The 15,483-nt window shown below is 37.6% G+C and overlaps 1 protein-coding gene and 1 pseudogene across 1 annotated transcript; one reads left to right on the top strand and one right to left on the bottom strand.

Moving 5' to 3' along the window:
- Nucleotides 1–1,889: 1,889 nt before the first annotated feature.
- ednrbb (endothelin receptor type Bb) lies at nucleotides 1,890–6,406 on the bottom strand. Its single transcript, XM_032530290.1, has 7 exons — nucleotides 5,449–6,406; nucleotides 5,187–5,299; nucleotides 4,801–5,005; nucleotides 4,087–4,227; nucleotides 3,855–3,988; nucleotides 3,653–3,761; nucleotides 1,890–2,834 (listed from the first exon to the last, which is right to left on the bottom strand). Exons 1-7 carry the CDS (start codon nucleotides 5,863–5,865, stop codon nucleotides 2,739–2,741), a joined length of 1,215 nt encoding a protein of 404 aa, XP_032386181.1. The 5' UTR covers nucleotides 5,866–6,406; the 3' UTR covers nucleotides 1,890–2,738.
- An 80-nt stretch (nucleotides 6,407–6,486) lies between these two features.
- LOC116698365 (glutamate-rich protein 6-like) lies at nucleotides 6,487–13,395 on the top strand (annotated as a pseudogene).
- The last annotated feature ends 2,088 nt before the right edge of the window (nucleotides 13,396–15,483 follow it).

Here is a 15,483-nt window from a genome sequence, read left to right as displayed (position 1 = left end):
ATTTGCATGGTTTTTTTTCCCATGCCAAGCACTTTAATTTCCCAGAAATGTAGCATCTCTATATGAAACACTATAATAAAAAATACAGCAAATTAATAACTGTCAGTGCACATGAAATGCTTGTCTTGGTTGTGTGAGTAGTTTTAGTGAGAAGTCCGTTTACCTGCCACCCAACTGATTAATTAATTTCACACTGTTTAATTAAATCCACAGTCTGGGGAGTCTGGGCAGCACCGTGGGGAGCCCTATCTAAGCCTTGTGTGTACAAAGATTACCAAAGAAGGTCTCAGACACCCGCTCTTTTGCTAATGTTGACACTGACGTCACTCTTCTCTGGATACCGGAGCATGATTGTGTCAGTGTCATCTGGCAGCTGTTAACCTTTACTGCTGGGGACATGATAGCACTGCACCATTTGTCGAAAAACTGCCAGTATTTACATTAACTAAGGAGGCTGGAGCATTTGACAGAATTTGACACAAATTAGTATCTGACAGAAGTGTCTGATGAAGTGTGGTGCTGCAGTATGGGTTCAGTCAGCTAACTGTACAAAGCCACACTGTAGTCTAAAAAACACAAAATAGGAAAAAAATAGGACAACCAACAGGACAGATTCCAAAATATGTACATACAAATATCCACATAAAATACATGGACCATGTTGTGCTAGATCAAAAATTGTGCAAATTGGCATCAGCGCAAATGAGCATATTGAACTCCCATATCCTGTCCAACACTGTTGTAACAGTCAAAGCCTCAGAGCCACTGTCTCTCTCATGTCTGAACAGGTGCATGAGTGTGTAGCGCAGCAGGCCATATGACTATGTGGGCTGGAAAGCACGCATGTTACTCTCTCTGTTGTCTTGAAACATATTTTTGGCATCTCTAATCACAAACACATATTAAGTCAGATGGCTTTTTTGTCTTTACAGTACAAATTTAAAACAATTTGATTTCTGGCAAAATATACAATTTCTATGGACTACTGTATACGTCAACACTAATATGTCAAAGGATTACATTGATTCTTGCTAATCTGTCATAATAAGAAACATAAAGATGACTCCAAATGCTGTTTGCTCAGTCTAGTGTTTGTTAGCAGAGGAAAGCAAAAAGAACCGATTAGGTACATAAAGATGGCAGCTTGCTGGTTTGATGTGATGTGATGTGGAACCAGCATTTCCTTGTGCTCTCTATTTGATGTGCCAAGAGCTATTAGAGAAAAAAACAGTTTGCACAATGACACTCACACGAAAAAAAACCATGATATAAAACAAAGCTAGTATTTTCATCATATAGATGGTTTCATTTGAAATTATGTTGAACTGTATTTATCAAAATCCTTAATTAAAAGGTAAAGAATGCAGCATAGGACTACAATTATCTAAGGTTTAAATAAAGAATCTTTCATGCACACATGTTTATGCAACACATAAATTGCTATGAGACGAATGTTTTAGTTGAGCTGTATACTGTACATTACTGGAAAGGTTAATTAGCTTCATAAAAAATTTAGATTTCTATTTTTTTAGAATCTAAATTTTTAAATTATGATTTAAAAGATTAGATTTCAAATTTAGAAAAATATGACAGGCTGATGTCCTTATTATAAATCTATTCTATATGAGCAAGACAAGCATCACAAGTATTCACACACTTTTATTCAAACAAACAACTAAGTTTTCAAACAGCTGAGGGTTGTGATCTTTACTAAGACAAGTTAAACTTTTAATAGGCATTTCAGCGCACAGCATCAAGACAGTTTTGCCGACTGATTCAGCATTAGCTGGAAGAACAGCGCTCTATTTGTGCTTGCCTTGTCCTGTGACAGGAAGACCTATCAGGTGCTCATCTCTACCACCTCCCCCTCCTCCCATCCCTCCTCCTGACCTCATTCTGTCATCTTCGTTTTCCTTCTTCCCCACTCTCAGGTCTTTTATAAAGTGTCTCCATGCATTACACATTTAACAATGCATTAAAAATAGGCCACCATCAATCAGTCATTCATTGGCAGAGACAGAATCTACTTGTGGCACCAATTTGATATGTTTCTCAAGGTTCAAGAGCAAAAAGGAACACCACAAACTCTTTGTGTATGGGGAAACGACATAGATTTAAAAAAAAAAAAAAACATTTATCTGCTAATAATACACCGCAGCCCATACAACATACCGTAGTAATTTTTTATTCCAATTTGTTTGATTTCTTATGGCACAGTGTCTTTTCAGAATCCAGAAACCAAATCAAAATAATACATATGCAGGCAGTAAGCCGTGACAAGATTTCTGTGGATGGGTGCCAGGTTAACATCGTGCCCAAAACAGTGATTTGAGAACTGCATGCATGATACAGGATAGGTACTAGGTAAAATCTGATGTAATGGTTGGGAGTGAGTCAAGCCCTGGAGGCAAAGAGTCAGAACAGTCTGACTCTAGGTTGCTCATACTAAAGCAGATGTTCAACTGACAACAACAGTACAAAAGATAGTGCTGCATTTAATTCACAAAGTATGTTGTAGTATTAAGTGGCACGTCAAGGTTACTGAGCTACCGATATAGCTACAGCTGGTAGCTGCTTTGATAGCCATATATATATATATATATATATATATTTAATAAACATATACCAAAGCATTCACAATGTAGTTTCACTGAGTTTTGTTACACAGTAATTAAGGTGTTCTCCTGCTCAGGTAGGGGGGTGGAAGTCTGCTTGTGGGCTTTGAAGTTGCAACTCTGCTATGAGGCTTGATCCTGCGTTCTGGACTTTAAAACAGACTGCGCATCGTCATGGGGAACAGCTTGAAGAGGTAGACACCGATGGCACAGACATGCCTGAAGGATCACACACAAACACACACACACACACACACACCACACACACACACACACACACACACACACACAAACATTTGGTCAGCGGACAACAAACATTTATCAGCTTCACATATAGAAAATGGCATATTATGGAGTGTGTGGAGTATTCACACACAATGGAATGTAGTTTTGCCTGTTTGTGAAAGCCTTGTTGCTTCAGTACAATAGGGGCTCAATAGAAAGCAGTTCTGTCTTTTATTTCTTTGTGTAGAGACATTTGTTGAAAGCAATCTCAATTTGGTTTGTCTTTTAATTAAAGAAAATCGGACATATTAAAAGGAAAAAAACACAAAATTTCACAATTAAAAGGGATGTCAAAACCATACTGCAAAGGGAGAGTGGGTCTTCATGCATCGTGGAGGGCACAAGCCCAATGACAGCCAAAACAAACCAAAGTATGTTTGAGACATGTCCTTCTGAGCTTTTAATACAATAAAGGCATTCTCCCTTGAAAATTGCCTTGAAGCCATGTTTTCTTCTTCCTCGTAACAAATCAGTCTGATTCAGTGACAAACTGTCTGCTAGATTGCCAAGTGTCTCTTTTTTTTCTGACAACGTTTTTCCAGACCATTCTCACTTATTACCCACTCGGTTGTTGCTTGCTGCAGCCTGGCTATTTTACAGACATGACTCCATATGTCCTTGATGACACATATGACAGCTCATCCAAAGTGGATCACAATCCTTTCACCCCCACCAGACTTGTCCAAAAGTGAAACGGCCCTACATAGGAAAAACTAGAAAAAAAACTAAAAGTCCATGACAGTTTATCTTACCTTGAAACATCCTTTAAATCTCTTGCTGACTGTGTACAATGCAATAGGGTTGATGCACGAGTTGAGTGATGCCATATTAATGCCAAAATAGTCCATGACAAGAAAGACACTGAAAAAAGGTAAACATTAGGTATGAATTAGACAAAAGCACAGATCAGGTACTGAACAATGACCTAAAACGTACTGAATTCTTCATGCTCACCTCAGTAGTTGACACCTATTAGGATCTTTCTCATCGTATATGGTTAATTTCAAGATTCTACTTAGGTATAGAGGCAACCAGCAAAGTGCAAACACAATCACCAGGCAGAAGACAGTTTTCGCAACTTCTCGTCTCTTAAAAAGAAAAAATATAATCAATATTAAAGTTGAAAGTCAAAATATGAGAAAAGTGAAAAAAAATTAAGTTGAAAAATGTGCTTAAAACTAGTAACCTGCTTGGTGTGATCGCTTATTGTATTGTCAGTATTCCTTAGCATTTTCCTGGTCATGAGTGTGTAGAAGACAGCAGTCCAAGCCAATGGCATGCAAAAGTAGAAGCCAAAGAGCCACCAGTCCTTTACTGATTTATAAAACTGTTGATTAAACATGACAGAAGCCCAGAGTCAGTCGGTGCCGGAGTTGACATGATATTCCCTGGTTGCTACGTTACAGCATACATAAACAATATACGAGATACACTTATAGGCCTATACTCTAGGTTTAAAAAGAGATGTAAAAGAATGTGTAGGTATCTGTTAGATGAAGTTATGAGAAATAATATTAGAGCCATTATTTGTTTCATTTCCTGTCAACACTTAACCTAACTAAATATTGCTGTAGAGTGATAGATATTCATTGATCCCAAAAAAAGGGGAAATTATGATGTTACAGCAGCAAACATAAATCAGTCATACAGCACAGAATATAAATTAAATACTAGGATACAATATACATAGATACAATTTACACAAAATAATAATAATAGGAATAAAAATATGAGAACAGCTATTTGAATATATACAGGATGGGGAAAACAAAATGTGCAAAATGTGCAACTGCTTAAATATATGTTGTATGTATGTAAATGTAAATGTATGTTGGATATGAAAAGACAAATCAAAACACATGTTGATCTGTTTATTTTAGCTTGTTGCATTGGGTATTACCTGCATGAACGGTGTGGTTTGCATGGGATGAAGCAGACAAATTCTCAGATGCTTGTCTTTATAGTCCATTGTTATCATATCAAAGCCGACAACTTCAGGGACAGCCAACAGGATGGAAATAACCCATATCAGAGATATTTCGATTGCTGTCCAAACTGGAATCCCAATGCCTTTGATCCGAGTCCAGGATACTACAGCTCGGTATCTGCAAAATCAATGGGAAAATGTTATGTCTTGGGGGACTTTTTGTCTGTGACATTAATTCTTTTTTAAGAGCATTTCAAGGGCTAATGCTAAACAAATGTGTCTGCTTGATGAAATACAGGTAGTGGCCAGCAAACACTATTTTCTTGTAGGGCACAGGACAATGCTGCTTATTGCCGTACCTGTCAACACTTAAAGCACATAAGCTCAACACAGTAATCCCAACTGTGGTTTTCTGTATGAAGGGGACGAGTTTGCACAGCACCAAGCCAAATGGCCAATCTTCTGCCATGAGCTGAAGAAAAAACAAAGAACATTTTCAGTGGAAACACCTACAATCAATTCAAGGTAAGATTGAAGTTTTAAAAAAGAGCAGAGAACAGAATGAGGTGTAACATTGTTTTCGCACTGTAATTGTAACACAGCGTGAGGTGTATAACTCACCCTGTATGCATTGATTGGAATGTCTATCACAATGTGGATTAGATCCCCTAAAGCAAGACTGGCAATGAGAATGTTTGGTCCACTTCTCATACATTTGTTTACATAAATGATTTTCAGTAAGGCTGAATTGCCCACTATTCCAACAACAAAAACAACAATAGACACCACAGTATGGACATATTTGAAGGCGTCTCTGATTCCAGCTGACTCCAAGCACATTGGAGGGTGTGGTGTTTTTGGTCCTGCTACATGAGGTGGATGTATTGAGCTGTTGGATTTCTGTCTTTCCAGTATTAAAAGACCAGGGGAGGTGGTTTCAGAGAGTTCAATTTCAGAGAAGGGTTCTGAATGCTGATCACTGGCCTCTCCTGTGATGAGAATATTTCCCAAAGAAAGAACGAGAGCAACGGTCCACATGGTTGATGATTTCCTCAAATGACCTGAAACATTTTTTGCACCGAGTGAAAATGAGAGTGAAAATAATTAGCACAATATCTCAGCCTTAAGATTTGCATCAAAGCATATGGAAGTAAAGAATTTATTTAATTTACTGATCAAAATGCAACAATAAATAAACTGCACTGATACAATATGATACACTGAATTGTGCCAGCTTACCTTTAGATGTGCACAAACAGACTTTGTATGAAATGAGTCTCTGTAATACCTATAAAATAGGCTGTAAGTTCAACACAAAGGACTGCTATGCTACTACTTTGTTGCAGCGCCTGCCATAAATGTTAGAACACAGCAGAGGGAAATCAGGGTTTTATAGACTAAGTTATTGTTGTCAGCGTTAGTCATCGATCTGTCAGCAGTGACTGTAATTACTTGATGCATCATCCTCAATGAAAAGGATGGTGTTGAAGTGTATTGTCTGTTATCACAGAGTGAGATCATTTTATAGGCTTCAGTAGGGATATTATGTTGCAGTTGTTTTCCACTCTTCCGCTCTAAAAAGTTGGCCGCTAACTTGTGTGACATAAAACTTTCACAGAAAATCTAAATGTGTGCAAAATGTCGATTTTTAGTAAAGACTTTTTAGTTTTTTGCTTGAAGCCACAGAGTCTCTATCACTAAACTTATAAGTCATCATTAGTGAATGTAATGGGAACAGGAAAATTGTCTTCTGCAACTCTATGACATTTTGGATGTACATGAGTTTGATGCAACAATACTGTCAGGCAACTGCACTTGAACAATAACAGAAATGATACAAATGGACCTTTGCAATTTTCAGATATAGAGTATCCTCTTGAGATTTTGCTTCAGATGACATATCACATTTTTTTAAAACATGAGTCAGTCTCCATCCTACCAGAGAGATTCTTCCTCTGCATCTCCTGAGAGTCCTAAAGAAGGTGACATCTCCCCTCGACAGCTTTATGACAACCTGAAGAGCCTGGAGGAGCAGGAGACATGTGACGACCAGAAAGATCCCATTGCTAACATCATAACTGACAACTACTCCAGCTCTCGTTTAAACACTTCGCTAGCGGCAAATGACCTTGGGAAGTTACGTGCTGGCATTGTCCTACAAGAACAAGCGAAAAAGAAAAGTGAGTTGGTTGAGTTGGATGTGAAAAAGTACTGTGAGACAACTGTTCAAACCCAGGCTATCTATGTACTCAACACTTCTGAAACTTCTTTTCTCCCATATAGGTAACTGCACAGAACCGAGATGCTTCGGTACATCGCCTATAAAAATCGCCTTTTTTATTTATAGTATGCATGATGGAAAGGCCTACACACATGTAAATAACATTAATATAACATTACCTCAAGGATGTACAGTGTCTTTTTTAGTAACCATGTAATTGACCTCTATTGTTACATTTAATCTCCTGCAGTATTTTGGTTACTGTTTGATTTGATATGCTCTACAATTGATTAGAAACCAGTTTGTGTTGCTGACACAATTATATTTTGATGGGCAAAGTAAAAAGCTTTTCAGCCCAAAAAATAAAACATAAAGCACACTAAATATGTGTATAGTGCTCCCTAAAGCCAGGATTACTGCAGTGGCATTGTCAAAGTGAATGTAGTTGCTTTTGAATACATGGATGGTTGGGTTTGATACAGTTGCAACTCACCCCCTCCAATGGATAAAGGTGGTCCATGATGTCAATGTTATTCAGTCTCAAAACACTAGTCTCAAATTGGGTTATAGCATTGGCTTGAGGGGAACAAAAAATCCATAATTTCTATCCCAGCATGCATTGTGTGAGTGATATCCCTATTTGCCTCTCTTACCTTGTTAGCTACTTTAGCTCAGCAGGAGCTGTTTTTTTTAACCAAAAATCTCTGATAAAACCACTGTGTACTACCTAGCCAGAAGCAAATGACTGATAAAGTTATTGACTAACTAGCTGGTGAAGAAAGTCAACAAATATTAGCTAAACACCAAGATATTTTCTTATGAGTTGACAAAGAACAAAACAGAGCTGCAAGGAGAGTTAGTATTGGACGTACATTTGTCAGGTGACCAGAAACATTACTTGTTGATGTTGCTCCATGTCTGCAGAATGTGTAAAGAGGTGACTGCTAAAACAACTTTATAAAATGATATGTCAGATGTATCTTTTTGTAGCTTGTTGAGGGGTTCCTCTGCCCCCATGAGGACAAAACTCTACTGCTGTAGCTCTAAGATGATTTGCGTTGTTCCGGTTAAGCATTGCTGTAATTATCTGTCTCCTGTCTCTATTCTTCTGTGCAGTCCGGTCTCACCAGAGTTCATGGAGGTGCTTGCGTTGGATGGAGGATTCATTACTTTGGTGAGCACAGTGTCAGACAGATTGGGAGTGGGTGGAGCAGAGTCTCTCTTTCAGCTGTCAAGGTAAGCCATGTCATCAGTTTGGGTGCAAAGGGGTCTCCCGCATTTCTGCCCCATCCTGCCTATCATGCCTCAGACATCTGTCAAGTTCCCAATTATTTCTGCAGTTCAAAAGGAGATTGAAGATCCCCAGTTGTTGCAGGTGGAGGTGGTGAGCATGGAAACTGTCACTGAATCTTCTGAGGTAACCTGCTCATGGCAAAACATGTGTTTATGCATAGTCAAGTAAAGTCAATTTTGCTTACAAAATGAAAAATGTGGTGGTAGAAAGTAAGTACATTTCAATCACATTAAACATCATAAGAAGTACAATTTCTGTGAAATTTCTTTGTTAACATTTACTCAAGTACTGTATTTATGGCAATTTTGAGGTACTTCACTTGAGGAATACAATTGTATATTAGGCTACTTTATACTTCTTCTCCACTACATTTCAGATGCAAATATTGTAATTTTACAGTATTCCTTTACAGTTATTTAATAGCTTTTGCTACTGCAGTAGTTACTTTGCAGAATTGAATTAATACAAAATCAAGAATTAAATAACATATCACCTATCAGTATGTACAATTAGCTAGCTAGTTAGTTAAAGCAAACCCCCGTTACCAGCTGCAACAGTAAAGTGATGGTTATAAATTAATGTGTCAATAATCACAGTACAAAGATGTGTATCATTCTGAAATGGAATAAGGAATAATTTCAGTTTTGGTACTGTGTTACAATTAATCATTCAAAATGAATTGTATTAATTGTCACTGTAGATGCTAGTGGAACAACACCACTCTACAAACTAACAATAACTTATATTTCTATAGACAGCACTTTGCAGTATGTGCACACAACTGATTATCAGTTATAACTACAAAATTACCTTCCTCAGTGTAGTCTCACTAGAATTAACCTACAAGAGCGGCGGCCAGATAGCTCAGTTGGTAGAGCGGCTGCTCATATACAGAGGTTCATTCTTCTCCTCTTTCATATCTTCAGCTGTCCTGTCAAAAATGAAGGCTGAAAATGCCCAAAAAAATTCTTTAAAGAAGAAAAAGAAAAGAATTGTCCTACAAGAAGACAAAAAATACAAATGCCCAACAAGTAGTAAAGTAGTAAGTAAAAAGTCTATGACCACTACGGCAGGTGCAACAAGGATGTATTATTTTTAGGCTATTCAAACTAAATAGCCTGATGCATCTTTTAAAATCAATAGCAGAATAACACACCACCAAAGCAGACAACACAGAGACATGAGGGATGTGATGTGTCACTCTGTCCCAATATAACCAGTGTACTCAGCCACTCTGGTCCCACTGCACTTCTCAGTTTTCTAACGCAATGAGCTGAATGAGGATCTTATCTGCAGTCACAAACAGCAGAACGTCCTCTTCGCATACACCTCACTGAAGGTATAAGTTCCTTGATTCATTTTTTTTTTTTTTTTTTTTTTAAATGAAAGGGAAATTAATCTTAAAGGATGACCCTGACTATAGCATGTCAAATCTAAAGTTGTTTTGTTATCTCACGCCTATATTGAAAAGTTAGCAGCCCTGGTCAAAATACACAAAAAACTACTTCGTTACTGTGTTAGGACCCACAGTAGACTAGGGTGGAGGACGCAAACAGCTTAAAACAATAAACTCGGGACAGAAAGCAAATGTTTAAATAAGGCAAATTTATTGTGCCCGCACAACAAGAGGCAACTGAAAATAATCTTCAAAAGGAAGACGACAACAGGCACAGGTATCATAAGGTTTGGTTCAGAGCAGGTCACACAGCAGGTCACACAGCAGGTCACACAGCAGGTCACACAGCAGGTCACACAGCAGCTCTCTCTATGCTGGCTTCCACAGAAGCCTCTCTCTTCTGCACACAGCCATGCTGCCCTCTCTTAAGCTGTGGGGCACTGATCAGATGATCAGCCTCAGCTGCTGACCCGTCATCAGCAGCACACACCTGCAGAGAATCACACACACCTGCAGAGAATCACAAAGCACAACACGGCACGTGACATACTGTAACAAAAGAAAATGTAATTACACCAGTTTTTAAGATTGCAGTATTTTTGCCACAACTGTCAAAATCACAAGTTGTAAAGACCTCTAAGTGCAAGGATATTTCATACATAATGTATAGGTATGTACTTTACATACAACAATCTGTACAAATCTTGTTTTTTTGTGTTCACATCAGGAGCCAGGGAATGAAAAGATGCCAAAGACAAAGCCTGATATACCTTGTCTGGGTTCGCCTCGTCTCATAGCATACAAGCCAGAGCCAAATCAAACTCCTCATGTTGAAAAGGTACCGAGGTTATAATATCAAAGGCAAGAGGTGATTGTGAATATGTTTTTTGCTGCACTGTAGATTCCAGAGGTTGAATCTAAACAGGATGTGCTTCATGCTCAGTGTGACTATTGCCAGCAGCTCTGTCAGCCCTTACAAAGTGAACTTTTGGAAAATGAAACAGACTTTGAGATGGTGAATGTAGCTTTTTTAACTGCAACAAATACATAAATTTGAAATAATTACTGTTCCGCTAACCTTGACAAAATTGTCTTCATTTGAGTTGGGAAAACATTCATAGTGGAGAAGCACTGTGAGTACAAAAGAAAAAAATGTGCATTGTTGTAAATCTTTTATTTAGCTCTTTTGTTGTGAGCTAGCTAAACAAATGAGAGAGCTTATGATGGGAGAGAGAGAAAAATTGGCAGAGGAGGAGTCCGATAGGAAGATTGATGTGAACCCGCATGTCCCTGTCATGAGTGAGGAGGAGAGGGCACCTACTAAAGTGCGGGCGAAGGAGAGGTGAGTAACATGCATGCCCTGTTCCCTTACGCATTCATGTTGGTAGGATTAAGTGGAAGGCTGCCAAGAACTGTACTATACTGCATATTGTGATTGTACTATATTGCATGACAAAAAAGAGCTCTCTCTCTTTGTGTTTACAGTAGCATGAAATATGAGCCGACATCTGAATTTCATTATCATGCCCTTCAGGTTTTGGCATTGTATTGTACATTTTCCCACTTCTGCAAACAATCATTTTCATTTCTAATGTAGGTTGAGACTTTTGCAACTCTAGAGAAAACCTAAAAAATACAACTTGAATATAGACATAAGTAAGTAGGCAACCAGGGGCGTCTACACAAATTAGTACAAATGAAGAAGATATGAAGTGTGCAGTCTCCTATTTCTGCTCCGGCCATACTGATGCCAAACACAACACATCCCAAAGGCTGTCAAAAAGATTCACTGCATCAACAATGAGCCTTACATTCTTCAGATAGATATCCACAGCATTACTGACTTGTTTGATCTACATCAAGAGACACATGGTGAGCCAAAGGTATGTTTGAAGGTACGCTTTCATAATGACATTGCTGTTGACGTAGCCTCTCCTAAACCAAAAGGTTTTATCATCAATGTATATACCAGAAATGTGATAAATAACTGACTATTTTGCATCACAGCTCAAGTTCTACAAATGTGGGAATTCTTTCTCATCTCCTTTCCAAATGGAACAGGGAATGTTTTGTGTCCTTTTTAAGAAGTGCACAAAGTGGAAGATCAAGGACTAAGTCAAAGTACTTAATGAGAGGGTACACATTTGTTCCCTTTGATAAAAGGTTTGCAGTGTTAATGATCCTTAATAGACAAAGTTATCCTTCTGGGAAAGCAGCCATTGTAATATCACCTGCAGATGATGCTGACTTCACTTACATTATCTTGGAGGACAAGGACAAAGCGCCCAACATCAAAGGCGTTTTCACAAACAAAGGCAACGCCACATGCTGTCATTCCAATGGAATGATGTGGTAATTGTTACACCTTAATAACCATTATTATCATAATCATGTAATCACAGTTCATACTAAAGTAAGGCCTTACAGGAATAGCTTCACATTTTGGGAAATATGCTTTTTGTTTGATAAGATTGATACCACTCTCAAATTTGCAGTAATATGAAGCCACAGCCGGCAGCTGGTTATCTTAGCTTAGCTTAGTTTAGCATAAAGACTGGAAACCAGTGGAAAAAATTAGCCAAGCTGTGTCTGAAGGTAGCAAATTTCCCATATAAGCACTTAAATGATTATATCTTGTTTGTGTGATCCATAAAAAAACCAAAGTGTAAAAACACCAGACTATTTCTTGACGGGGAGCAGTTGCCAGATTACAAATATAGATTACAGGAAGTTACTGATCCCAGACAAAGCTGGTACATAACTCCCCATTTTTTGGTAAAGATTAATTAAACAAGATATACAATGTTAATTAATAAGATTTAGAGATGCTTTGTATCTTGGACACCAACATGATTGAGACCTCTAAGTTTTCCTTAATAAACCTTTTGACCAGAGATATTTTTTTGATGAATATGCTGCCCTCCCACTACAGGTCAGGATGTTTATTTTGCTAATCTCTGTGGTGTGTCTGAAGGTTGAATCTGACCCCTGTTGGAGGTCTCTGCTTCAGTGAGACAAGAGCTTTTAGGAGGCGCTGGAATTGGTTGTATCGTGCCCAGCATGTACAAAACCTTCCCTTCAAGCCTCTAACTTTTACCCTTGGTCCACACATCAGTGTGCGCATATACTCACAACAACGCATGTGCATTACCTTTTCATGTCAGCGGAACAGCGTGCACTTCAATGTGGGGTCAAAGCTTCATGCAAGTAATGCTAAATGTACTTTAAATGTATATGTTATATATAGTGATTTACTGTATGTATTTGTCTTACACATGAAAAATATGGGAGCCTCCTTGCCAAACTGCATGCAGAAAATAACAGTAATTAATGAGTTGCAATATGTGCACAAAAAATATTCTGAAAAGGGACAACTTTTTTGTCTTTTTTTTTTAAATACAGCTCATTTATCCAGAGAACCATGACAAGCCCGGGCAAGACGCTCTGCAGAGATATACCAAAAAGAAGAGCTCAGAGATTTACTATCTGCTTGGCCAAATGCAGACCTGCATGTCCCACCACTCTGCAAGCCTGAGCAACATTAAGCCACATTACTGTTTCATTGCCCAGACGCAGCGGCTTAGAAGAAAAATGGAGAAGGAGAAGTCACCCGAAAAGATAAAGGCCAATTTAAATTAAGAGAGAAATACAGAATAGGCAACAGCTAATATCATTTATGGCTGTGTTACAGTTTATAGCCTTATATAATTTAAAACATCTTCAGTATATGTTGCATAATAGTCATTCATTGTTACGATCAGCATGTAAAGCTTGAGCTTCATGGAAAAAGTTTTATGGAAGATTGAGTAAATTGGTTGGAAGAAAATAAAAACTCAGCAAAGAAGCCAGGTTGTGTGTGTTTCTACCTTTAATGCAGTATTTAAAAGATAACCAAGAACAAACTAGTTCTCCAAATATCATTATATACCATCCATAAGATCTGCTATGTAAGATTCAATGCTTAATAAATAATGGCCACACCACAGTAATTGACTGATGGGCTTCAACTTTTAAAAAAACAACAAGATAATACTGTATTTCCACTACCTGACTTGTCCCAGAAGTTACACATACATTCCTTCTACTTTAATAGAGCAGAAAAAGGACAGCAGCCACAGACACTTAACCATCAACATAATAGTCAAATGTTATCTTTACCTTGTTCAGCTTTGCTGTCCCTATTTTTAGCCGGGTATTTCTTTGTATGTACTTTGAGAGCAACAAAAAGCCGGAGTTAATTTCCCTGTATTTGTTCACACTTACTTGTCCAATAAAACTGATGATTCTGAACAAACAGATTTTAATATTTTACCCCATTATCCCATTTTTTCCATCATGAATCTAATCCCACTTCTCATCTCAAAATAATCACCTGCATTTTTCCCAGATGAAACACCACTTTTCCCATCATACCTAACCTTCCTTGAGATTTACATGAAATCCAGCTACTCCACCAAACAGTAGTATTAATAACTGTCCATCTGCCAACATGGATGTTCTGTTACTGTATTGCAACATAAATAACCATTCAGTCAGATGTGTCTCCAATACCAAACCTAATGCGATCTCCGTATTGCATTACTAAAAAGATAGGCTTCCTTTGGGTCCCTTGAGTAAAAAAGCATGGGATCAAGATTGCTTTTTGATGGATGTTCTGAGTCTATATACTGTTGTATATTGTGAAATATATTCATGATGTAAACACAACATAATGTATTTGCAAATGCTAAATTGAGATACATTAGTGAACAATGCTTTGTGGTGCAAAGCGTACCAATGTACGGATTTGAAGGGGTGCTATTCTTTCCATCTATTGCAACTTTGTATCACATTTCAGGCATAACTTTTAATTAAAATACTACATTTTAAATCAATTGATATCCTTTTTCTCTACCAAAGGTAGGGGGCATTTATCTTGTTATTCGAGTAGACATTTGAGAAGAAGAGACAGAAAGTAATAATCCCAAGATTTTGTGATTAGTATCATTCCTTGTCAAAATAGAATACATCGTGGTCTATGCATCACATAGGCTTTTCAATCAACATGTTAATATGTGTCAAGGCACAGTGCATGTACAATGAAAACCAGCAGATCTAGGTTTAGAAAGATCAGTCCTATCTTCATTCTGATTTTCAGTTTAATTGTAACTTATGGTAACATTTTTTAAATCTACTATAACTAGTCTATTAGTCAATCACACATTACTACTGTAATTATTTATTTCCATTGCTTTATATGGCCCATTGGAAAGCTGTGAATTAGTGTCATTACCAGACTTAATTATTGAGCTCATACCGCACTTGGATGTGGGTATATGGCATGTTGTGATTCTGTTGTGAACTGGGCTTAACACATACGATTTTTACGCAATTGCAGATGGAGAAAACTTCAGAGATATCAAACGCAGTTCTCATCCTTCTTTATCTTGCTTTCTCTCAGTCAGATGTACATTTGCTTCAACATGAGCATAATTACATACAGTATTGCCAAAGAGCAATGTTTGCAATGTCTGTATGATAATTTAGATGTTTTAAAGGAAAAAAGAAAAAGTATAGGCACATTACTACTCAGTATAATAAAAAGTAAAACAAAACATTGATAACATTAAAAACAAAAAAACTTACTGTGTATAGACATAAATAATAAGCAATGCAATGTCATGACCACATATTTATTACACCACTATGTCATTTCACTCAAGATAATGTTGCGCACTATTGGTTTAAGCTCACTTGTGTGTGTAT

The sequence above is a fragment of the Etheostoma spectabile genome, chromosome 11 (assembly GCF_008692095.1).
Source record: "Etheostoma spectabile isolate EspeVRDwgs_2016 chromosome 11, UIUC_Espe_1.0, whole genome shotgun sequence".
In the NCBI taxonomy this organism is placed as follows: domain Eukaryota; kingdom Metazoa; phylum Chordata; class Actinopteri; order Perciformes; family Percidae; genus Etheostoma; species Etheostoma spectabile.
This window is presented reverse-complemented; position numbering and strand designations above follow the sequence as displayed.